The sequence below is a fragment of the Heptranchias perlo genome, chromosome 8 (genome assembly GCF_035084215.1).
Source record: "Heptranchias perlo isolate sHepPer1 chromosome 8, sHepPer1.hap1, whole genome shotgun sequence".
NCBI classification, from domain to species: Eukaryota; Metazoa; Chordata; class Chondrichthyes; order Hexanchiformes; family Hexanchidae; genus Heptranchias; species Heptranchias perlo.
The window spans coordinates 91,422,314-91,449,506 of NC_090332.1; the positions used below are offsets into that span (position 1 = coordinate 91,422,314).

Genomic DNA, 27,193 nt, shown 5'->3' on the forward strand with positions numbered 1-27,193 from the left:
TGTCTCCACCACCCCCTCGGGCAGTGTATTCCAGATCACAACCACTCACTGTGTAAAAAAGTTTTTCCTCATGTCACCTTTGGTTCTTTTACCAATCACCTTAAATCTATGCCCTCTGGCTCTTGACCCTTCCACCAATGGGAACAGTTTCTCTCTATCTGGACCCTTCATGATTTTGAATACCTCTATCAAATCTCCTCAAACCACTCTCTGCTCCAAGGAGAACAACCCCAGCTTCTCCAGACTATCCATGTAACTAAAGTCCCTCATCCTTGGAATCATTCTAGTAAATCTCTTCTGCATTCTCTGCAAGGCCTTCACATCTTTCCTAAAGTGCGGTGCCCAGAACGGGACACAATACTCCAGCTGTGGCCTAACCAGTGTTTTATAAAGGTTCATCATGACTGCCTTACTTTTGTACTCTATGCCTATTTATAAAGCCCAGGATCCTGTATGATTTTGTAAACAGCTTTCTCAACCTGCTCTGTCAACTTCAGCGATTTGCGCACATATACCCCCAGATCTCTCTATGCCTTTACCCCTTTTAGAATTGTGCCCTCTAGTTTATATTGCCTCTCCTCATTCTTCCTCCCGAAATGCATCACCTCGCATTTTCCTGCGTTAAATTTCATCTGCCACGTGTCCGCCCATGCCACCAGCCTGTCTATATTCTCTTGAAGTCTATCACTATCCTGCTCACTATTCACTCCCCTTCCAGATTTTGCGACATCTGCAAATTTTGAAATTGTTCTCTGTACACACAAGTCCAAATCATTAATATATATCAAGAAAAGCAGTGGACCCAGCACCAACCCCTGGGGAACACCACTGAACACCTCCCTCCAGTCCAAAAAACAACCATTCACCACGACTCTGTTTCCTGTTACTTAGCCAATTCTGTATCCATCTTGCTACTGCCCCCTTTGTTCCATGGGCCGTGATCTTGATGACAAGCCTACCGTGTGGCACTTTATCAAATGCCTTTTGAAAGTCCATATATACATGAGGATGTGAATTTATAATTTGTGGCATTGGGGGACGGAGCCAATGTAGACCAGCAAGGACAGAAGTGATGACGAGTGGGACCATCAACTTTCCCCATTTAGAGTTTGTTTAGGCCACAGGTGAAGTGCTATAAGCAAGTCTGGGTGTGCAATTTTAGGTAGGATATCAGAGACAAGGAAAAGCTTCTGTGAAGATTCACTAGACTGATGGGAAATAAGAGGTGATAAAAAATGGCTCAAATAATTGGATCTTTTTCCCCACTGGAACAGAGAAAGTTAATGGGGGTGTAATAGTTTTCAAAATTCTGGAAGGTTTTTGAATGAATTGCACTTTGTGGTTTCCAAAGGAGAGGGAACACTAAGGAGAGTTCGCATTCTCCAGTTAGCCTGGGACCTTGAATCCAGTTTATGATGAATACCCTGCAGCCAAAACAAAAGATTACTCCTACTGATTGGTGAATCTTTAACATGAGGGCGCACAATGAAGATAAATCAGTAGAAGAATGATGGAGAAAGTTGATGATTCCACTCGCCATCACTCCTGTCCTTGCATTGGCTCCATCCCCCAATGCCCCAAATTATAAATTCTCATCCTCATGTTTAAGTTCCTTCAGAGCCTTTCCCCTTCCTTTCTCTGTAACTTCCCCTTACAACCTCCATGTAGGAGCAATTTGTTTGATAAACTAACAAAACCTCACACAGCATTGAAGTGTATTGGCTAAATGCATTTTTTTCTATAAATAACCCAACAGCAATGCTACTGATGAGCTATTACTACAGTCACACTATTTCCATCACTGTCAATGACTTCACTGTGTAGTGGTAAGAAAGCCCCTCACCCAAGATGTGACTAGACAATAAAACATGAGAGAAGTATTCAATTTCTCAACCATGAATTGCTCAATGCAGTCAGATCCTTGGGACTGAATTTATTTACTGCTAAACATTTACTATTACTTCACATAATAGCACTTCAATACATTGTGAATTAATTTAATGATCCATCAGGGAGAAAAAAGAGTGATGGATGCTTTACTTAAATGAATGTATATTAATATACACAGGTAGCTTTTGAGGGGGTTTAAAAAATATATATATCCAAAACCAGGGGTGGATCAACATCCCAATCCACCTGTTTTGTGGGTTAGCAAGTGTTGATGGATTAAATTGGGCATGTATATTTACAGGGTTCAGGCTGCAGTCTGGTCAACCCACCTATAGCCCCAAAAAGTTACAGAAATGTACTATGCCTGAAGTGAACTTAACTGGTTTCTATATACTTACTTTGGCAGACTGATGTCCGGATCACATTATTGCCAGTTTTATAATTAAAAAACAAGGAAGGCAGCTATACTACTCCTTTAATGATCATACCAATTTTAATATTTTTGGAAAAAAAGAGAAAAAAAATCCTTTCAATTAATAGGAAAGTTTCATTAGGCATGACTGTCACATTTCAGGATTTTTTTCCCCCAAAAAGGATTTTGAAAAAAGTGTCACTTTTAATGTTGTATAAAACATTGTGCATCGCAGAGTTTTTAAAAAGGCACCGAGATGATAAATGGTTCACGCTAATAGAAGGTGCTTTCCCCAAAGACTGTAAACAATAACCAATTCATTGGCTTGTCTCAGTGATCAATAAACACCTCACACCCATTATGTTGGAAAATCTTCGATCCCTTTCTAGTTGTGATGTGGAGATGCCGGTGATGGACTGGGGTTGACAATTGTAAACAATTTTACAACACCAAGTTATAGTCCAGCAATTTTATTTTAAATTCACAAGCTTTCGGAGGCTTCCTCCTTCGTCAGGTAACATTTACCTGACGAAGGAGGAAGCCTCCGAAAGCTTGTGAATTTAAAATAAAATTGCTGGACTATAACTTGGTGTTGTAAAATTGTTTACAATTTTCTAGTTGTGAACAGAGGGGGATAAAACAGACGCATAAGCAATCAGGTTTTTGTAACAAAAAACTGTGAGGTAGTTGGGCCCCACCCAGGTCATGATTAAAAGGTTAGAAATGCTGAAGGACAGTTAGAAATCATCTTAAGTCAATTAACATGACCCATTGATGTGGGGATGCAGAGCATGTTCTTCATTTTATATTACAAAACTATACGTTGTGCTAATTGAATTAAGTGATTCCAATCATAATTACTGTTCTGTTTGTATATCTTACTGTGAAATAAAAGCAAGTGGCTGATTCAAAACAGGCCTCACCTCATGTCATCAAGTGTTTGATTGGTCTGCTTTCGGAGAGATTGACAAAGCACACATACAAAAGATTGAATATCTGGTCCAGATCACATGGGGGTACTATTATTGGAACCCCAGGTTACACTATTGCACAAGATGGGCCGTGTGAATCCACACTCGATGCTCAGGCCACTTACACGAACCACTGACATCAATGAACCCAAAAAGGTACTGCATCTATGGCAGTCGAAAACGCCAAAAAATCTTTACTGAAAAATTGCAAGTGCCAAATATTAGGGAGACACTAACATTTCTTAACCTCCACAAAACTTCAAGGTTGAAATAATATTGTATGAAGTCACACCTTCATGCCTGTATTATGTTTTCTACACATAGGAACCAATGTAAACATGCACAAAAGCAAAATTACAACATTGTGGCTTGTAATCCAGATCCATGTGAAGGGATTCGCAAAATTTCACATGTTCCCCCCCCCACCGAAGATTTATTGGAGTTATTAAAGAAGCCCTGGTGTGACTGTGTTTTAAAAAATCCAGGTCTCCCAAAATGGTTGCGGTCAGACACATGGCCAAGGGCCTGCAGCATTTGAAATTGGATTCTCTGATAGCTTGGCAGGCTCTGTGTTTCAGACAGGGTTCTTTGAACAATGCAGTTGCATTCGCACCCTGAGGCAAGCCATCAACGTTGCCTTCCTACACAATCAAAATTCGAGCAGGAATAATCCCAGGACTAAGGTAACCCATTAAGGAACATTCGGAACAATGGAAAGCAGTTATGGAACAGATCAGTACAGGTACCGGCCATTAATGTAAATGGGCCAAGATCAGGGCCCTATTGTCTTACGTTTTCGCGCCCAAATCGGACAATGGAGCAAACTGATGAGGCGCGAAAATAACCTGTTACCGGGAGGGTGTAACTGGGGCGTCCCAGAACCTCTCTCTCTTCGCCTCGGCCAGGCATCCTGCTTGCCTGCTAGCAACCAAGAAAGAAGGCCGTCCAGTAAACATCGCAACCACATGTCGACGGCAGCAGCAGGACACAGGGGCCAGGCCTTTTCATCTGTTTCACTGGTGAGCATTATTTTTTTTTTCTGGCTGTCACAAGACAACCTAGCTAGGTGTAAGGGTGGGAGTTAAAGGGGTATTGCTAAAATTGTGATTTTAGAATTTTCCCTCGATGTGTCCGTTTCTTCCACCCCGTTAAGTGTAAGACTGTATTGCATCCATAGCGATTCCTTTTATCTTCTGTATAATACTGTTTACCTTGTAGTTTTTGTTTTCTTATCAATAAACATGGGTTTTCCTTGCACCAATCCACTGGTCTGTTCGTCTGTCCTTATTACCACTCGATAAGTCCTGAGCTCAGAATCAGGAAGGGGAAAGCAATTCGAAACTGCACAGCGGGCAGGGCAGCTCAGGAAAACATAACTGGCTGACCTACAATAAGCCCCGGAAACAAAACCCCTTACACATGGCGCATATTCAAAGTTAATCATCACTATAATTTTGTTCTGGGTTATTTATGCATGGAATATTAATGTGATAAATTCATTAATCTGGATATGATTCAATTATAGTACAAATGTATCTGGGGAGAAAACTGTTTAAAAAGTTGTTGAAGTTGAGCAACTACAAGAACATGTCCTACTTTCTTCATTGCAACTCTAACCACAGCACATTGCCACTTTTCTTTAAGCATGACAACAGAGGATGTGGGCACCCAGTACAATCACTTTTCTTGGAATTCATACAATAGCCGCTCCTCCATAAGCTTCAGAAAGCAACAATTAGAAATACTACATCCCCTCCGACCTCACATCCTAATTTTTTCCATTTGAATACTTTCACAAATATTTTTTTAAATCCTGCTTTTTCCTACTTCTTCCACCCCTGTTGCTTGAAGAAACATCCCCTGTTTTCACATCACACTGTAAAAGGGATACATCTCATATAGAATCATGTTACAGCACAGAAGGCGGCCATTTGGCCCATCATGTCTGTGTCAGCTCATTGAAGGCACTGTCCAATTAGTCCCACTCCCCTGCTCCTTCCCTATCGTCCTGCAAATTTTTCCTTTTCAAGTATTTATCCAATTTCCTTTTGAAAGTTATTACTGAATCTGCTTCCACCGCCCTTTCAGGCACTGCATTCCAGATCATAACAACTCACTGTAAAAAAAAATTCTCCTTTTCTCACTTCTGGCTCTTTTGCCAATTACCTTAAATCTGGTTACCGACCCTTCTGCCACTGGAAACAGTTTCTCCTTATTTACTCTATCAAAACCCTTCATGATTTTGAATGTCTCTACTAAATCTCCCCTTAACCTTTTCTGTTCTAAGGAGAACAATTCCAGCTTCGCTAGCCTCCTGTGCACACTTTATTACTGGCTGTTAGTTGGAATCATGGAAAGGATAGTCATTTTCTTGTGCATTTTGCTATGACAAAAGAATTAGCAAAAGCACAAAGTGTTACATGGTTTATTACACACAGTTGATGACAGATCATGATGCAGGTGAATCTTGCATTCCAAAAACACTTGCACAACAAATTTAAGTTTTCTTGCATTCTTTTAATTCCTTCCCTCTGTAATTTACTGGTTGTATGGTATGCTAAAATAGTTTGTGTGCATTTAAGAAAATATGCTTCAGAGAAAAGTCTGGCCATTTCAGAGCTGCCAGTCCTTCCTTTCTGTCGGTCACTGGCCAAGTACTGCTTTTCATACTTCCACTAAGAATGATCTTCCGGTCAGTTAGAAGATCAAGCCCAACAGCTTTTAATTTGGAAATCAGGGAAGGAATGTTGGTCAGTATATCTCAAAGAGTGCCATGGGATCTTTAATATCCACCTACAGACAAGGGGTTAACGTCTCATGCAAAAGACAGCACTTTTAATAATATAAGCACTCCCCCAGTATTGCACTGTAGTATCAGCTTATATTATGTGCTCAAATCCTGGAATGGGGTTGAACTCACAACCTTCTGACTTGGTGGTGAGTGCATTTATTGGGTTACACTGACAGGTATTCCTGATTATCCCTGTAATTCAGCTCATCTTCTAGACCATTTCCTCACCTCCAATCGTACCTCTTACACAGCATCCGCCTCCTCACTGTTTGCTCTTCTAACCATTGGCTCATATCCACCGACTGAGGAGGACCCAGCAATAAATGACATATCTTATTTGACACTATAAATCACCCAACTAGTGCTGCATTTTAGTTACATCATGCCAGTCATTCTGTTGTTGTAAACAATTTGCCTACCATACCTAGATTAGTGTGAAGCATCCCAGCCCACGATTAGATGTGATAAACACAACTTAATTGAAAAGCAGCATGCCCTCCACAAGCTCTTTCTGGTTTGTTTCCAAAGCAAAGCCTTGCAATTCCTGTGAATCATGCTTTCCACCCTCTTTCATCACGATGGTACAGTTTAAAGTTCTTCTAAACAGAACGCTGACCCTTTTAACTCATTTTTCTCTTCCAACATTAATCTCTCGATCTTGGTTAAAAAAAGTGAATCCACTACTCCAACCTTTGATCATTATGATCAATATTAAGTTTTATTCAGATCATGGCTGTTGAATCCTCTGCTTCTGGACTCCTATAAAGACTTTGAGTCTGAATGGCATCCATACCAACTGAAGATGTATGCTTCTGAGCTTAAACCCCTCGCCCCATCCTATGTTATTAGTTCAATTTCTCTTTTACCTAGTCCAAATTTACTTACGTACACCCTACCCCTGAGCAAAACAATCATTCTTGCGCTTTTAAAACCTGCCCGGTCATCCTGAAGTTATGGGAGTTGCCACTTACTCTCAAATTATCCGATATCTTGTAAGCTCTGGCCTAAACCAGGATTATCCGTATGATTTCTGATATGATATAAATTATCTTGTTCACCATTCTACACAATTCTCAAACTTTGCATTCGACTGAATCATAGTCATTGCCTTAAACACCCCCAATACCCTGGACAGGTTCGAGAACCATGCACCTTCTACACTAGTTAGCATCATATTTTAATCCAAAGCTGTGTCCATAACTCTAGTTTCCTCTAAAATAATTTTACCAATGCTGTACTTGATAGCTCGATTCACTCCACGTAATCAAGAAATGGCTGAGTGCACTGGATACAGAAAAGGCTATGGGCCCCGACAACATCCCAGCTGTAGTGCTCCAGAACTAGCCGCACCTCTAGCCAAACGTTCCAGTACAGCTAAAACACTGGCACCTACCCGACAATGTGGAAAATTGCCCAGGTATGTCCTGTCCACAAAAAGCAGGACAAATCCAATCCGGCCAATTACCGCCCTATGAGCCTACTCAATCATTAGCAAAGTGATGGAAGGTGTCGTCAACAGTGCTATCAAGCGGCACTTGCTCACCGATGCTCGGTTTGGGTTCCGCCAGGACCACTTGGCTCCAGACCTCATTACAGCCTTGTCCAAACATGGACAAAAGAGCTGAATTCCAGAGGTGAGGTGAGAGTGACTGTCCTTGACATCAAGGCAGCATTCGACCAAGTGTGGCACCAAGGAGCCCAAGTAAAATTGAAGTCAATGGGAATCAGGGGGAAAATTCTCCAATGGCTGGAGTCATACCTAGCACAAAGGAAGATGGTAGGGGCTGTTGGAGGCCAATCATCTCAGCCCTAGGAAATTGCTGCAGGAGTTCCTCAGGGCAGTGTCCTTGGCCCAACCATCTTCAGCTGCTCAATCAATGACCTTCTCTCCATCATGTGGTCAGAAATAGGGATGTTCGCTCACGATTGCACGCTGTTCAGTTCCATTCGCAACCCCTCAGATAATGAAGCAGTCCGTGCCCACATGCACCAAGACCTGAACAACATCCAGGCTTGGGCTCATAAGTGGCAAGTAACATTCACACTAGGCAATGACCATCTACAACAAGAGAGAGTCTAGCCACCTCCCCTTGACATTCAACGGCATTACCATCGCCATATCTCCCACTAACATCATCCTGGGAGTCACCATTGACCAGAAATTTAATTGGACCAGCCACATAAATACTGTGGCTACAAGAGCAGGTGAGAGGCTGGTTATTCTGCGGCGAGTGACTCAGCTCCTGACTCCCCAAAGCCTTTCCACCATCTACAAGGCACAAGTCAGGAATGTGATGAAATATTCTCCATTTGCTTGGACGAGTGCAGCTCCAACTCAAGAAGCTCGACACCATCCAGGACAAAGCAGCCCGCTTGATTGGCACCCTAAACATTCACTCTCTTCACCACCGGCGCACAGTGGCTGCAGTGTGTACCGTCTACAGGATGCACTGCAGCAACTCGCCAAGGCTTCTTCAACAGCTCCTCCCAAACCCGCGACCTCTACCACCTAGGACAAGGGCAGCTGGCACATGAGAACAACACCACCTGCACGTTCCCCTCCAAGTCACACACCATCCCGACTTGGAAATATATCGCCATTCCTTCATCGTCACTGGGTCAAAATCCTGGAACTCCCTACCTAACAGCACTGTGGGAGAACCTTCACCACATGGACTGCAGCGGTTCAAGAAGGCGGCTCACCACCACCTTCTCAAAGGCAATTAGGGATGGACAATAAATGCTGGCCTTACCAGCGACGCCCACATCCCATGAGCGAATAAAAAAGATAAAATATCAAGTCGTACAGGCAAGATGAACGTAGATTATTCCTTCAAGGTGCTGCAAGATGAGCGAAAATGAGCGAAAATTAAATTTAGAATAGTAATCACGAAAAATGTTTTTAAATGTATGAATAATTCATCAGTCAAAACATTTGGGTTATTTTGAAGTACAGTAATAAGCAAGATAATGTTGAAGAATGTTAAGCTTCAATGGGCCAAATGGCATTTTCTCATCCCTGATTTTTTATGGTGGTGGTAATAATCCTTTACAAAGCACGCAGAGAACCTCTGGTGGCAATAAGGGATTATTACACAAAATACTTTATGAAATTACTATATGACTACAGTCCTTTCCCACCCTCCCCCACCATTTTATCCATTGCTTCTCCGCCTCATTATGCTGTTGCTGCGGAAGTGAGTCAGAGACAGAGACAGATGAGTTGCTAAGTACAGACGGTTCAGACCAAATATACAGGGAGCAGGAAGAGCAAGAAATGGTCAAGGAATCAAGTTCACTACAAAAGATAAAAACAATACTTTGTTATAAAAACACAATTTAAATTATTCAAATCATAAATCCGTGACCCCAATAATATTACGTATTACATAGCATAAAACAGCATTATCTTTCAACTCAATAGAAGATTTAAGACTATATTATATAGGTGCAACGAGCATGTGTTTGTCCATCTGGCCTGTATATATGCACATGTGTCACAATTGTACTTGGATTGCCTCAAACTTCACATTCATACAACAGCAACTCACAACTGAACTGGTTAACACACCACTCAAACAAGAACAAAGACTATGAGAAACTATTAAGGATACAAGAAAACAACAGAATGAGCAATTTCTTTTCCCTGCCCTTGATGTTTCGCCACTAAGCTGAGAACTTACCATTGGAAATAAGGTGTGAACTTAATATATAAATAATTACAAAATGTACAAGAAAAAATTGTTAGATGTACTTCTACCATTGTGTTTTCTGTGTTTGAACTGCTTGTAACAATGTTTTCCATTGGAGCCCTGTGCTAATTGGAGAAGTGATGTGGAGATGCCGGTGATGGACTGGGGTGGACAAATGTAAGGAGTCTTACAACACCAGGTTATAGTCCAACAGCTTTATTTGAAATCACAAGCTTTCGGAGCTTTGCTCCTTCGTCAGGTGACTTCACCTGACGAAGGAGCAAAGCTCCGAAAGCTTGTGATTTCAAATAAAGCTGTTGGACTATAACCTGGTGTTGTGCAACTAATTGGAGAAGCCAGATGTATTACAATCAGTTAGTGACTGGTAAGCCAATGCTCCCTCTCTGGTTCCTCACTGCTCTTGTGCATACAACTTTTAGAAATTTTGATGATTGACAGCAAGACTGACCATTCAGAGCATCCAAGGACTTGATTTTCCCAAGCCCTGCACCACCAATGGACTTACTTCGACAGTACCTTCCTATCCTGCCACCTCTACCAAGAACAAATGCAGCATGTCATAGGAATACCATCAACTCCACCTCCAAATTTCCCATCATGCTGAATTCAGCATGTATCGCCATTTCTTTATAGTCAATGAATAAAAATCCAGAAATTCCCTACCCAACATCATTGTGGGAACCCCATCTCCACAAGGATTGTAACAGTTCATGGTAAAAGCTAGAATTCAAACTTCTTCTGATGTTATTTTGAATGCAAAAACTTGTATGTTAGCCGATATTCCACAACTAGTCACCGAGGTACAGTAAGGGAACCACACAGCCAAGAAACTCAGTGAATGGAGAAAGATTCGGGGAAGAACAATTCAAAAGCGAGTCTTCACTTTTGTAATCCTCTAAATGGTTACATCAGGTGCATTTGTTTCATTATGTTTATACTCAGAAATCAAAAGCAACCAGATTTCATTAAACATTAACAAATTCTGGAAAGACTATTTGTTCAGGTTTGGAATCATAGAATGGTTACAGCACAGACGGAGCATTCGGCCCATCGAGCTCGTACCGGCTCTTTGTAACAGCAATCCAGTCAGTCCCACTCCCCCGCTTTTTCCCCATAGCCCTGTAAATTTTTTCCCTTCAAGTATTTATCCAATTCCTTTTTGAAAGCCACGACTGAATCTGCTTCCAGCACCCCCTCAGGCAGCGCATTCCAGATCATAACAACTCAATGCGTAAAATTGTTTTTCCTCATGTCGCCTTTGGTTCTTTTGCCAATCACCTTAAATCTGTGCCCTCTGGTTCTCGGCCCTTCCGCCAATGGGAACAGTTTCTCTTCATTTACTTTATCTAAACCCTTTGTGATTTTGAACACTTCCATCAAATCTCCTCTCAACATTCCCTGCTCCAAGGAGAACAATCCCAGCTTCTCTAGTCTATCCACGTAACTGAAGTCCCTCATCCCTGGAACCATTCCAGTAAATCTCTTCTGAACTCTCTCTCAGGCTTTCACATCCTTCTTAAAGTGCAGTGCCCAGAATTGGACACAGTACTCCCACTGGTTCGGCCACAGCTAAAGTTTGAAAGATGATTCTGAATAACAGCCCTGAATTTAAACATTCAAATGAACAAACCCTTTTGCTAAAATCAAGTACTGTTGCAGTGGTGAATAATTATGCAAATTAGTTTAATCTTTTCTTCAATGTTATAAATTTGTGGCCTTCGCCATTAAAACCCACACCCTAAATGAACAGGCAGAGAATTATTTGTTTCTGTGTGTGCGCTAAGTGAGGAGAATTTATCCACCTGTATAAACTTTACCTGGATAAAGAAAACACAATTTAATTTTCCAATACGCTTCAGATCTCTTTGAAAATTTGTTCCCAAGTTCTTTCAATGGAGATATGGAACCTTCAACACTTCCACAACCCATAATCTGACTGCATGTTAATTTATTCAAGAAACACAAAAAGTACACCACAGAAAATTTTACACAGCCACGAGAACTCTTCACTGTAATCCTCACGGCAACATTGCTTTATCCTTCAGATTTGGTCCCCCACACAGGCATTTGTGGCATCTCTTCATACAGCTGAAAGCAGATTCACTCAGGTGCATCAGTAGAATTTTCTGACTTCTTCAAGCAACTTTTGCCAGCCCAAATGCATGAGACCTCCTTATATGAAACACACGCTGCATTTCTTTCTTCTACACTTGATTGATGAACACCCCCATAGCTTAATTTTGAGTATTTTCTGTCATTGCTGGTAGACCTCTGGTGAGGATCTCTGCTTAACTTGCTGAAATATGGGTTTACCCTTGCAAATTCACAAAGCTCTGGAACTTGAAGACTTAAGTTGGAACCATGCTGTGACCAGAGTTCTAGCGAATCGAATAACTGGAGAGGTAGATAGGACTTTAAACTAAATAAGGGGGGTGGTGGGAGGGTGGGGGGCGGGGAAAAAGAGGGTGCCGGTGGAGGGAAATCTAGAACGCTAAAGAAAAAAGACAAAGAAGCAGTGCAGGAAAGTGATTGGGATAAGGATAACCAGATTGTGTCAGGAAGGGACAGAGCGTGCAAACAAAAGAGTGCACTAACAAATAGGGTCCAGGTAAGAAAAAATGGTAAGAAAATAGGGCCATAGTACAAAAAAAATGTTAAGAAGTCTAAAAACATTAAAAAGGCAAATCTAAAGGCACTGTGTCTGAATGCATGAATACGATATAATTGCGATTACGGAGACATGGCTGCAGGGACAAGACTGGGAGCTGAATATCCAAGGGTATTCGATATTTAGGAAGGACAGGAGGTGGGTTAGTGTTGCTGGTAAAGGATGAAGTCAAAGCAATAGTGAGAAAGGATACTGGCTCAGAAATCAAGGTGTGGAATCAGTCTGAGTGGAGTTAAGAAGCACCAAGGGGCAGAAAACACTGGTGGGAGTTGTCTCTCGGCCTCCAAACAGTAGTGGTAATGTCGGCATCAAACAGGAAACTAGAGATGCATGTAACAAGGGTACTACAGTAATCATGGGTGACTTTAATCTACATATAGACTGGCCAAACCAAATTTGCAATAATACTATGGAGGATGAATTCCTGGAGTGTGTACGAGATGGTTTTTTAGACCAGTAAGTTGAGGAGCCAAAGAACAGGCTATCCTAGATTGGGTATTGTGCAATGAGAAGGGGTTAATTCATAATCTTGTTGTGCGGGGTCCTTTAGGGAAGAGTGACCATAACATGATAGAATTCTTCATTAAGATGGAAAGTGAAGTAGTCCAATCCGAAACTAGGGTCCTAAATCTAAACAAAGGAAACTACGAAGGTATGAGGAGTGAGTTGGCTATGATAGATTGGGAAGCTTCATTAAAAGGCATGACGGTGGATGGCTAACGTTTAAGGAATTGCAACATGAATTACTACAATTATACATTCCTTTCTGGCACAAAAACACAAAAGGAAAAGCAGCCCAACCTTGGCTAACAAAAGAAATTAAGGATAGTATTAGATCCAAAGAGGAGTCATATAAAGTTGCCAGAAAAAGTAGCAAGCCTGAGGCTTGGGAGAAGTTTAGAATTCAGCAAAAAAGGACCAAGAGATTGAATAACAGGGGAAAAATAGAGTATGAGAGTAAACTTGCAAGGAACATAAAAGTGGACTGTAAAAGCTTCTACAAGTAAGCAAAAAGAAAAAGATTAGTGAAGACAAATGTAGGTCCTTTACAGTCAGAAACAGGAAAATTTATAATGGGGTAGAAAGAAATGGCAGAGCAATTAAACAAATACTTTGGTTCTGTCTTCATGGAAGAGGACACAAATAACTTCCCAGAAATGCTGGGGAACCAAGGGACTGGTGAGAAGGAGGGATTAAAGGAAATTAGTATTAGTAAAAAAAGAGTGCTGGAGAAATTAATGGGACTGAAAGCCGATAAATTCCCAGGATCTGATAATCTGCATCCCAGGGTACTAAAAGAGGTAGCCATGGAAATAGTGGATGCATTAGTTGTCATCTTCCAAAATTCTATAGATTATGGAACAGTTCCTGCAGATTGGAGGGTGGCAAATGTAACTCTACTATTTAAAAAAGGGAGAAAAAACAGGGAATCACAGATCGGTTAGCCTATCAGCAGTAAAGAAAATGCTAGAGTCTATTATAAAGGATGTGATAACAGGACATTTAGAAAATATAAACAGGATTAGTGCTTGGGCCCCAGCTATTCACAATATGTATCAATAATTTGGATCAGGGAACCAAATGTGATATTTCCAAGTTTGCTGACGACACAAAACTAGGTGGGATTGTAAGTTGCGAGGAGGATGCAAAGAGGCTTCAAGGCGATTTAGACAAGTTGAGTGAGTGGGCAAATACATGGCAGATGCAGTATAACATGGATAAATGTGAAGTTATTCACTTTGGAAGGAAAAACAGAAAGGCAGAGTATTATTTAAATGGTGATAGATTGGGAAATGTTGATGTACAAAGGGATCTGGGTGTCCTTGTACACCAGTCACTGAAAGCAAACATGCAGGTACATTGCAAGAGGATTTGAGTACAGGAGCCAGGATGTCTTACTGCAGTTATACAGGGCCTTGGTGAGACCACACCTGGAGTATTGTGTGCACTTTTGCTCTCCTTACCTAAGAAAGGATATACGTGCCATAGAGGGAGTGCAGCGAAGGTTCACCAGACTGATTTCTGAGATGGCAGGACTATAAGACCATAAGAGACCATAAGAGATAGGAGCAGGAGTAGGCCATTCGGCCCCTCGAGCCCGCTCCGCCATTTAGTGAAATCATGGCTGATCTGATTTTTACCTCAACTCCACTTTCCCGCCCTTTCCCCATATCCTTTGACTCCCTTGCTGATCAAAAATTTGTCTAACTCAACCTTGAATGTATTCAATGACTCAGCCTCCACAGCTTTTTGGGGTAAAGAATTCCAAAGATTCACGACCCTCTGGGAGAAGAAATTCCTCCTCATTTCCGTCTTAAACGGGCAACCCTTTATTCTGAGACTATGCCCCTAGTTTTAGATTCCCCCATGAGGGGTAACATCCTCTCAGCATCTCCCCTATCGAGTCCCCTCAGAATCTTGTATGTTTCAATAAGATCTCCTCTCATTCTTCTAAACTCCAATGAGTATAGACCCAACCTGTTCAATCTTTCCTCGTAAGACAACCCTTCCATACCCGGAATCAACCTAGTGAACCTTCTCTGAACTGCCTCAAATGCAAGTATGACTGTCGTATAAGGAGAGGTTGGGTCAACTCGGCCTGTATTCACTCGAGTTTAGAGGAATGAGAGGGGATCGCATTGAAACATATAAAATTCTGACAGGGCTAGACAGACTGGATGCAGGGAGGATGTTTCCCCTGGCTCAGGGGTCCAAAACGAAAGGTCGCAGTCTCAGGATACGGGGTAGGGCATTTACAACTGAGATGAGGAGAAATTTCTTCACTCAGAGGATGGTGGAATTCTCTACCACAGAAGGCCGTGGAGGCCAAGTCACTGAATATATTTAAGAAGGAGCTAGATAGATTTCTAAACAATCAAGGCATCAAGGGGTATGGGGAGAGCGCGGGAATAGGGTATTGAGATCGAGGATCAGCCATGATCATATTGAATGGCAGAGCAGGCTCGAAGGGCCGAATGGCCTACTCCGGCTCCTATTTTCTATGTTTCTATAAGCTCAAACAGGTCTTCCCCTCAACTCCATTTACCTGCCTTTGCTCCATATCCTTTGATACCTTAACCCAACAAAACTATCAATCGCAGTCTTGAAAATTCCAACTGACCCAGCATCAACAGCCTTTTGAGAGCACCACTTCCAGGTTTCCACGATGGGTGAAAACGTGCTTCCTGATTTCACTCCAATATGGCCTAGCTCTAATTTTAAGATTGTGCCTTTTGTTCCGGAATCCCCCACCAGAAGAAAAAGTTTCTCTCTATTTGCCCCATCGAATCCACGTATCATTTTAAACTCTTCAATCAGATCACCCCTCACCCCCGCAGCCTTCGAATCTCAAGGGAATAGTAGCCAAGTTTATAAAACCTGTCCTCATAATTTAACCTTTTAAGTCCTGGTATCATTCTGTTGAACCTGCACTGCACCCCCTCCAAGGCCAATATATCTTTCCTACATTTTGGTGCCCAAACTGAATGCAGTAGACCAGATGGGGTCTGACCAAGGCTCTGTACAACTGATGCATCACTTCCTCACTCTTGTATTTCAACCCCCTTGAGATAAAGGCCAACATTCCATTAGCCATTACTTTTTGTACCTGTGCAGTAGCTTTTAGGGATGTGTACCATCGATACCTAAATCCCTTGCTCCTCCACAGCTCGTCTCTCGTCATTAAGAAAATATTCTGATGTGTCTTTCTCAGATCCGAAGTGCCTCACACCGCCCCACATTGAACTTCATCTACCATAGTTTTGCCCACTCACTTAATCTGTCTATATCCCTTTGTAACTTCCTGCACCCATCTACACAATTTACTGTGCCTCCTATGAATGTCATCTGCAAACTTGGATATACAACTTAAAATCTTTACATCTCAATATTCAATGTCCTCACTGAGGAGGACTATGACATGAATTATTTCAAGATGCTCAGAATTCTCATGTCGTAGCCCTGGTTCTCTTTACTCTCCCCCAAACCCCCTGGCAATTTTGGTGCCAGAGGAGTGGTGAGGCACAGTCCCAGGAGAGTTGCCTTAGCTCCATGGGAAAGGCATCTGCCCCCCACCACCCACTCCGCCAGTGCTCAAGGCCCAGAGCTGCTCCAGGTCACCAACCACAGCCATCTGAAGTGTCCTCAATGGAAGCTCAGCAACCTTCAATCTCCCAAGCTGTAACCACTGGGGAAACACTTTGTAGGAGCACTGGGATACAGAAGTGAGGACAGAAGACAGGCACTAGGGACTTGCACAAAGGTGATTCTTAATTATTTCAGGAGTGCGATGGAATACTCTCCATTTGTCTGGATGAGTGCAGCTCCAACAACACTCTAGAAGCTCGACACCATCCAGGACAAAGCAGCCCACTTGATTGGCACCCCATCCACCACCCTAAACATTCACTCCCGTCACCACTGGCGCACCGTGGCTGCAGTGTGTACCATCTACAGGATGCACTGCAGCAGCTCGCCAGGGCTTCTTCGACAGTACCTCCCAAACCCGCGACCTCTACCACCTAGAAGGACAATGGCAGCAGGCACATGGGAACAACACCACCTGCACGTTCCCCTCCAAGTCACACACCATCCTGACTTAGAAATATATCGCTGTTCCTTCATCGTCGCTGGGTCAAAATCCTAGAACTGCCTACTTAATAGCACTGTGGGAGAACCTTCACCACACAGACTGCAGTGGTTCAAGAAGGCGGCTCACCACCACCTTCAAGAGCAATTAGGGATGGGCAATAAATGCCAGCCTTGCCAGCAACGCCCACAAACGAATAAAAAAAATCCTCCTCTTCATGATGTTCCTGTTCCTGCTGCACCACTTGCTGCCCAGCTAGTGGGAAGGGCTGGTCCTGGAGTATGCAGCTGACGGCTACAAATCTGGATAGATGGTCAGAGCCATACTGCAAAGCTCCTCCCGAACGGTCCAGGCAGCAGGAGCATACCAACTGTCTGTTCCATGAAGTTTCTGGTGGCGGCATAGCTCTCACTGTTGGCCAGTTCTGCAGCTGTGACCGGGTTCTTGACAGTCGTCATGAGCAAAGTCTGAAGGGCATAGCCCTCATTGCCAAGTAGCCAGCTGGTAAGTTGACGGCCTCTTTGGAATAAACGTAGCAGAGAGGACGGGCGTATAATGAATGAGTCATGACTGCTGCCAGGAAACCGGACACAAATCTGCAAGATGCGCTGCCTGTGGTTGCAAACCAGCTGTACGCTAAGGGAATGGAATCCCTATCGATTGATAAAGATGCCAGGCTGGTTATGGGGAGCAGGCAAGGCAATGTGGTGCAGTCAACGGCACCTTGAACCCTGGGGAAGCCTGCAATGCGGGCAAAGCCTAGGGCTCTCTCATCCTACTTCCCTCTGTCAATAGCAAAAGTAATTAGCTATTCCGCCTGGTATAGAGAGACCCTCAGTGACCTCCCCAATACAGCAGTGAACTGCAAACTGGAAGATGTCGCTGATGTCACCTGCTGCAGCCTGTAAGAAGCTGGTTACAAAAAATTAAGGGACACGGTGACCTTGACAGCCACAGGCAATGCTGTCCATGGCCTGATCCAAGGCTTGAATTGTGGCTGCAGTCGGTCATATAGCTCAGTGACAGCCTCCTTTGTGACGTGGAAGCAGCTCATATATTGCTGCTCCAAAAGGTTTATGTAGAAGTGCTCCCTGAAGACCTGCTGTGGGTATGGCCTCTTGCGATTTGCCAATCTCCTCCTCTCTCTTGTACCAGCTGCTCCTGATCTCTCCTGTCCTCCTTACTGCTTCCCCTCATCCTCCAGCCCCCAAAGGCAGCCCTACCAGACCACCCATGACTGCAGAACAACTGTGTGGTTGAATATGTCGTCTGAGCAAGCCCAACTGACTTTCAAGCCAAGAGTTTACTTTGGGTGCAACTCATTTATTTTTGTTTATTCTTCCCAAGTGAAAATAATGATATAAACGAATGTTACACCCAATACATAAACACAGTAGTGGAAATAGTAAATACACTATCGGGTACATAGTATATTGCAAAGGGCAACATTGTAATTAGGGATGGTTGATGGTTTCTGAGAGTCACTATTAGAGTACTTATTAAGATGTGGAGATGCCGGTGATGGACTGGGGTTGACAATTGTAAACAATTTTACAACACCAAGTTATAGTCCAACAATTTTATTTGAAATTCACAAGCTTTCGGAGATTTTCTCCTTCCTCAGGTGAATGTTGTGGAAATGAAATCCTCGAATCCTTCGCATTTATAAATCACAGAACAATACCTGGTGATTACAGATAGTCTTTCCAACTGCCCGTTGCCACGGCAATCACAGTGAGCAGACAGAGAGGTGTTACCTAAAAGGCCACCGAATATACAAACCACCAAAAAGAGAGAGAGGCAGAAACAAACATAGAAAAGACAGCAAATGACCCGTTATATTAAAAACAGATAACATTTGTTCGCTGGTGGGGTTACGTGTAGTGTGACATGAACCCAAGATCCCGGTTGAGGCCGTCCTCATGGGTGCGGAACTTGGCTATCAATTTCTGCTCGACGATTTTGCGTTGTCATGTCCTCCGCAGCCTTCAACATGTCATCAATGACGACGAACACCTCGCTATGGCCATCCCCACACCTCCACTACTCGCCTTTAAACAGCCACCCAACCTCAAACAGATCATCGTTCGCAGCAAATTACCCAGCCTTCAGGAGAACAGCGCCCACGACACCACACAACCCTGCCACGGTAACCTCTGCAAGACATGCCAGATCATCGACACAGATACCACCATCACACGAGAGGACACCACCCACCAGGTGCACGGTTCATACTCCTGTGACTCGGCCAACATTGTCTACCTCATACGTTGCAGGAAAGGATGCCCCGGAGCATGGTACATTGGCGAGACCATGCAGACGCTGCGACAACGGATGAACGGACACCGCGCAACAATCGCCAAACAGGAGGGTTCTCTCCCAGTCGGGGAACACTTTAGCAGTCATGGACATTCAGCCACTGATCTTCGGGTAAGCGTTCTCCAAGGCGGCCTTCGAGACACACGACAACGCAAAATCGTCGAGCATAAATTGATAGCCAAGTTCCGCACCCATGAGGACGGCCTCAACCGGGATCTTGGGTTCATGTCACACTACACGTAACCCCATCAGCGAACAAATGTTATCTGTTTTTAATATAACGGGTCATTTGCTGTCTTTTCTATGTTTGTGTTTGTTTCTGTCTCTCTCTCTCTCTCTCTCTCTCTATCTATCTATCTATCTATCTGGTTTTTTTTTGGTGGTTTGTATATTCGGTGGCCTTTTAGGTAACACCTCTCTGTCTGCACACTGTGATTGCCGTGGCAACGGGCAGTTGGAAAGACTGTCTGTAATCACCAGGTATTGTTCTGTGATTTATAAATGCGAAGGATTCGAGGATTTCATTTCCACAACATTCACCTGAGGAAGGAGGAAGCCTCCGAAAGCTTGTGAATTTCAAATAAAATTGTTGGACTATAACTTGGTGTTGTAAAATTGTTTACAAGAGTACTTTTTAAAGCAGTTAGTGTCAAAGAAGTTATAAAAAAAAAGCTGCTGAAATTTAACTTTTAAAAAATTTTATTTTTCTTCGAATGGTCAAAGTGGGGATTTTTTTTTAAGAATGTATCCAGAACTGCTTCTTAGATCAACGCATTTCTCGTGCAACAAGGAAAGGAGCATAGCTTGATTTTGTTCTGGGTAATGGAATGGGGCAAATAACTGATGCAAAAGTGTAAAAACAATTGGGAAATCATGACTACAACATAGTAAGAGTCACTCGATTGCTGGAATATGGGATTAGAGTAGACAGGGCTGATGGCCGGCGCGGACACGATGGGCCGAAGGGCCTCTATCCGTGCTGTATAACTCTATGACTCTATGTATAACTCTAATGTAATAGAAAAGGACAAAATAGTCAAGATAAGAGTACTGGACTGGAAAAGGTAAAGTTCAGTGAGATAAAAGGGGATCTGGCCCAAATTAACTGATCACAAAAGTTAGCAAACAGGTCAACAGATCAGCAGTGAGAAATCCTCAAAAAGAGATGCATAGAGTACAAAATAAATATATTCCTATTAGGCAAAAAGGGGGTGCAACACAGTATTGAGTGCTGCAGATAAATAAAGGTTAAAACTGAACTGAAACTTGAAAAGGATGCCTATGATAAAGTTTGGGCCAACAATACTGAAGATAATCATGAGAGATAGAAAGTGTAGGCGGGAGGTGAGTAGAAAGGCTAGAAGGGCTAATAAGGAATACAGAAACTTCAAAAAATTTACGGCACAGGTCACCATTCGGCCCATCGTGTCTGTGCCGGTCGAGAAAGAGCTACCCAGTCAAATCCCACTTTCCAGTGAATATGAAAAAAGACTGATAGATGACATAAAAGGAAATAGCAAGAGTTTTTAAATGAGCATATAAAAAGTAAAAGAATACTTAGAGTGTAGGCCACTCAGGGATGAAAGAGGGAGTCTAAATGTGACGGATGACAGTATGGCAGAGATATTAAATAACTATGATAGTGGAAGTGAGAGCAGAGACGTACAAGAGGAGATTATGGAACAATTAACTGTAGAAAGGGAACTGGATCTGAAAAAATAAATAGAACTCAGAATGGATAAGTAACCAGACCTAATGCCATGAACCAGTCTGTTGAGATGGCAACAGCTCTGGACAAAACTTTTCCTTCCTCCTTAAATATGCAAAATGTGCCGTGGAACTGGAGAGAAACACCCATGTTCAAGGAGGGAGAGGAAAATAAACTGGTAACAATTGACCAGATCATCTAAAGCACGTTGGCGGCAAATTCTTGGAATCCACAATTCAAGATAAGATTTGTAAGCATTTAGACATGCATACATTAATCCAGGACAGCCTGTGCGGTTTTGTTAAATTAGTCAAACACTGCTTGCCTTTTAAGAGTTTTTTTTTGAAGAAGTCACTGATTGGATGGATAAAGGGCATGCAGTGGATGTAGTATATATGGGCTTTACAGAAAGAACTTGTATTTACTTAACATCTTCCACACTCTCAGGATGTGCCAAAGCACTTACTCTTCTTTGAATCATGCCATGAAATATTTTGTGTCCACTCAAGCAGGCAGACAGGGTTTCTGTTTAATGGCACTTCCAACAATGCAGCACTCCCTCAGTAATGCACCGAAGTGCCAGCATGGATTCTGTTCTCAAGTCCAGAAGTGGGTTTTGAACCCATGACCTTGTGATTCAGTGGGGAAAATGCTACCACTGAGCCAAGCTGACACTAAAGACATTCAATAAGGTGTTTCACAAGAGGCTTGTTAGAAAAATGTGGGTGTATGGCATCAGAAGAAATGTTGCAACATGGATAGATAATGTATTGACAGACAGGAAGTCTGGTAACAGTGAGGAGGACTGTAAAAGACTTCATGAAAATACAGACAGAATAGAGAATGGGCAGACAAGTGGCAGATACAATTTAATGTGGATAAATGTGAGGTAATACATTTTGGGAGAAAACACAAGGAATGGGAGTATATTCTCAATGAAAAGATATTGATGGTGTGGACGAATAGAGAGGCCAATGGGTTAAAATACATAATTCTCCAGAAGTGTGTAGATAAAGCCATAAAAAGGCCAATTGAATTTTGGGTTTTTACAAATGGGAACACAGAGTATAGATTCATCAGAATGATGCCAGGGATGGGAAACTATAGCTGTTAGGAGAGATTTGAGGTATTAAGATTATTTCCACCTAATCAGAGAAGGCTAAGAGGAGATTTAATTGAGGTTTTTAAAATTATGATGGGTTTTATAGATTGAAGAGGGAAAGACTATTTCTTCTGTTTCAGGAGTCAGTAACAAAGGGTCATCAATTTAAAACCACCAAGAGTGAAGAGAGAGATTAAGAAAAAATTCTTTCTGCCAAAGGTTATTAGAGCAAGCAATGCGTTGCCAGAGCGAGTGGCTAAGACAGAGACCATTGCATCTTTATGGGTATAGTAGCTACGGCGACATGAGGAAAACTTTTTACGCAGCGAGTTGTTATGATCTGGAATGCACTGCCTGAAGGTTCGATCGTGGCTTTCAAAAAGGAATTGGATAAACTAATGGTTACGTTACTGGATTAGTGGTCCATCCCCAGGCTTGACTAATAATCCAGAGAACAAAAATTATAATCCTACCATGGCAGTTTGAGAATTTAAATTCAGTTTAAAAATTTGGAAATAAAAAGCTGGTTATCAGTAAAAGTGACCGTATAGATATCGGATTGTTGTAAAAACCCAACTGGTTCACTAATGTCCTTTAGGGAAGGAAACCAGCCGCCCTTACTCAGACTGGCATATTTACAACTCCAGTCCCACATCAACATGGTTGACTCTTAACTGCCCTCTGAAGTGGCCTAGCAAGCCACTCAGTTGTACCGAACTGCTACAAGTAGTTCAAACAGAAGGCTCACCAACACCTTCTCAGGGCACGAGGGATAGAATCATTAAATGGTAACAGCACAGAGGGAGGCCATTTGGCCCATCGAGCTCATGCCAGATCTTTGTAAGAGCTATCCAGTTAGTCCTATTCCCCCGCTCTTTCCCCGTAGCCCTGCAATTTTTTTCCCCTTCAAGTATTTATCCAGTTCCTTTTTGAAAGCCACGGCTGAATCTGCTTCCACCACCCTTTCATGCAGCATATTCTAGATCATAATTACTCGCTGCGTAAAAAGTTTTCCTCATGTCGCCTTTGGTTCTTTTGCCAATCACCTTAAATCTGCGTCCTCTTGTTCTCGACCCTTCCGCCAATGGGAACAGTTTCTCTTTATTCACTTGATCTAAACCCTTCATGATTTTGAACACTTGTGTCAAATCTCCTCTGCTCCAAGGAGAACAACCCCAGCTTCTCCAGTCTATCCACGTAACTGAAGTCCCTCATCCCTGGAACCATTCTAGTAAATCTTTTCTGCACCCTCTCTAAGGTCTTCACATCCTTCCTAAAGTGCAGTGCTCAAAATTGGACACAATACTCCAGTTGTGGCCAAATCAGTGTTTTATAAAAGATTCAACATAATTTCCTTGCTTTTGTACTCTGTGCCTCTATTTAAAGAGGCCAGGATCCCATACGCTTTTTTAACCGCCTTCTCTGTCCAGCCACCAAAGATTTGAGCACATATACCCCGAGGTCTCTCTGCTCCTTTAGAATCGTACCATTTAGTTTATATCGCCTCTCCTCATTCTTCCTACCGAAATGTATCACCTCACACTTCTCTGTGTTAGATTTCACCTGCCACGTGCACACCCATTCCACCAGCCTGTCTATATCCTCTTGAAGTCTATCACTATCCTCCTCACTATTTACTACACTTCTAAGTTCTGTGCCATCTCCAAATTTTGAAATTGTGCCCTATACACCCAAGTCCAAGTCATTAATATAAGAAAATCAAGTCCTAGTACCAACCCCTGGGGAACACCACTGTACACCGCCCTCCAGTCCGAAAAACAACCGTTCACCACTACTCTCTGTTTCCTATCACCCAGCCAATTTCGTTCCATGCTGCCACTGCCCCTTTTATTCCATGGGCTTCAATTTTGCTGACATACCTATTATGTGGCACCTTTTGAAAGTCCATATAAACATCAACTGCATTGCCCTCATCTACCCTCTCTTACCTCATCGAAAAACTCAATCAAGTTAGTTAAACACGATTTGCCTTTAACAAATTGTGCTGACTTTCCTTTATTAATCCACACTTGTCGAAGTGACTATTAATTTTGTCCCGGATTATTGTTTCTAAAAGCTTCCCCACCACTGAGGTTAATTTGACTGGCCTGTAGTTGCTGGGTTTATCCTTACACCCTTTTTTGAACAAGGGCGTAACATTTGCAATCCTCCAGTCCTCTGGCACCACCCCCCGTATCTAAGGATGTTTGGAAGATTATGGCCAGTACCTCCGCAATTTCCACCCATACTTCCCTCAGCAACCTAGGATGCATCCCATCCGGACTGGATGACTTATCTACTCTACATACAGCCAGCCTTTCTAGTACCTCCTCTTTATCAATTTTTAGCCCATCCAGTATCGCAACTACCTCCTTTTACTGTGATGTGGAGATGCCGGTGATGGACTGGGGTGGACAAATGTAAGAAATCTTACAACACCAGGTTATAGTCCAACAGTTTTATTTGAAAATCACAAGCTTTCGGAGCTGTCGTCCTTCGTCAGGTGCAATAGAAATGTATGGAGGGTATACTGATAACAGTGTTAATGTATGGAGGGTATACTGATACCAGTGTTAACGTATGGAGGGTATACTGATAACAGTGTTAATGTATGGAGGGTATACTGATAACAGTGTTAATGTATGGAGGGTATACTAATATCAGTGTTAATGTATGGAGGGTATACTGATAACAGTGTTAATGTATGGAGGGTATACTGATACCAGTGTTGATATATGGAAGGTATACTGATCTCACTGTTAACGTATGGAGGGTATACTGATACCAATGATAATGTATGGAGGGTATACTGATATCAGTGTTAATGTATGGAGGGTATACTGATATCAGTATTAATGTATGGAGGGTATACTGATACCAATGATAACGTATGGAGGGTATACTGATATCAGTGTTAATGTATGGAGGGTATACTGATATCAGTGTTAATGTATGGAGGGTATACTGATATCAGTGTTAACGTATGGAGGGTATACTGATATCAGTGTTAATGTATGGAGGGTATACTGATATCAGTGTTAACGTATGGAGGGTATACTGATATCAGTGTTAACGTATGGAGGGTATACTGATATCAGTGTTAATGTATGGAGGGTATACTGATATCAGTGTTAATGTATGGAGGGTATACTGATATCAGTGTTAATGTATGGAGGGTATACTGATATCAGTGTTAATGTATGGAGGGTATACTGATATCAGTGTTAATGTATGGAGGGGCAAAGATTTATCCAGACGAAGGACGAAAGCTCCGAAAGCTTGTGATTTTCAAATAAAACTGTTGGACTATAACCTGGTTTGTAAGATTCCTTACATTTGTCCTTTTACTGTGACATTGGCAGCATCATCTTCCTTGGTAAACAAAGATGCAAAGTACTCATTTAGTACCTGAGCCATGTCCTCTGCCTCCATGAGTACATCTCCTTTTTGGTCCCTAATCAGCCCCATCCCTCCTCTGACTGCCTGTTTACCGTTTACATGTCTATAGAAGACTTGTGGATTCCCTTTTATGTTGGCCGCCAGTCTATTCTCATACTCTCTCTGCCCGTTATTTCCTTTTTCACTTCCCCTCTGAACTTTCTATATTCAGCCTGGTTCTCACTTGTATTATCAACCTGACATCTGTCATACGCCCCCTTTTTCTGCTTCATCCTACTCTATCTCTTTCATCATTCAGGGAGCTCTGGCTTTAGTTGCCCTAACTTTCCCCATCATGGGAATGTACCTAGACTGTACCCAAACTATCTCCTTTTTAAAGGCCGCCCATTGTTCGATTACAGTTTTCCCTGCCAATCTTTGATTCCAATTTACTCGGGCCAGATCTGTTCTCAACCCACTGAAATTGGCCCTCCTCCAATTAAGTATTTTTACTCTAGATTGCATCTTATCCTTTTCCATAACTAATCTAAACCTTATGATACTATGATCACTGTTCCCTAAATGTTACCCCACTGACACTTGTACCACTCATTCCCCAGAACTAGATCCAGCAATGCCTCCTTCCTCGTTGGGCTGGTAACATACTGATCAAGGAAGTTCTCCTAAACACACCAGAAATTCCTCCCCCTCTTTGTCCCTTACTCTATTACTATCCCAGTCTATATTAGGATAGTTGAAGTCCCCCATTATTACTACTCTATAGATCTTGCACCACTCTGTAATTTCCCTTCAAATTTGCTCCTCCATATCCTTCCCACTAGTTGATGGACTATAGAATACTCCCAGTGGTGTAATGGTGCAACGGGCAATAAATGTCAGCAATGGCCACATCCTGAGAATGAGTAAGAATAAGAATTTTTTGAAGAAAAACTGGATAAATATTTGAAGATATAAAGCCATGGGGAAGAGAGCACAGCAGTGGGTTTAGATTTACATTGTGTAGCAATGCATTTAAAACAATTACCATCGCTGAATCCCCCACCGCCATCCTGGGGGTCACCATTGACCAGAAACTTAACTGGACCAGCCATATAAATACTGTGGCTATGGGAGCAGGTCAGAGGCTGGGTATTCTGCGGCGAGTGACTCACCTCCTGACTCCCCAAAGCCTTTCCACCATCTACAAGGCACAAGTCAGGAGTGTGATGGAATACTCTCCACTTTCCTGGATGAGTGCAGGTCGACACTATTGGGGGGCGGGGGGCCGGGAGGAGGGGGTGGCCGGTGGCGAGGGGGTGGCCGGTGGCGAGGGGGCCGGGAGGAGGGAGGAGGGGGGCCGGGAGGAAGGGGGGGGGCCCGGTCTGAGGTACTGTGAACACCCGTTAGCGGGCAGCTAGGCCCCGGTCACTCGGGGCGCGGCGCCTCCTCCACCTACCCGCAGGATCCCTGTCATTTTCTCCAGCAACGCTCGGAAGTCTTCCTGGGACAGGTCCGGGAAGAGCTGGTGCTTGAGCTGCTGCTCGGTGATGTCCGTGTTGTGGAAGTAAACTTGCTGCGCGATGCCGCCCAACAGGCCGCTGAGAGACCGGCCGTCCCGCTCCGCCATGATCCGCTGACGTCACGCACTGACCT

At 42.9% G+C, this 27,193-nt stretch overlaps 1 protein-coding gene across 5 annotated transcripts in view; it reads right to left on the bottom strand.

Annotated features, from left to right (window-relative positions):
- commd1 (copper metabolism (Murr1) domain containing 1) overlaps positions 1–27,193 on the bottom strand; it is a 130,151-nt gene extending 102,958 nt beyond the window's left edge. For all 5 annotated transcript variants that reach the window (XM_067989535.1, XM_067989534.1, XM_067989537.1 and 2 more), the window contains exon 1: positions 26,997–27,193. In XM_067989535.1, coding sequence (XP_067845636.1) covers positions 26,997–27,167 — 171 coding nt within the window. In that variant the 5' untranslated portion in view covers positions 27,168–27,193. The remainder of the gene's footprint in view (positions 1–26,996) is intronic.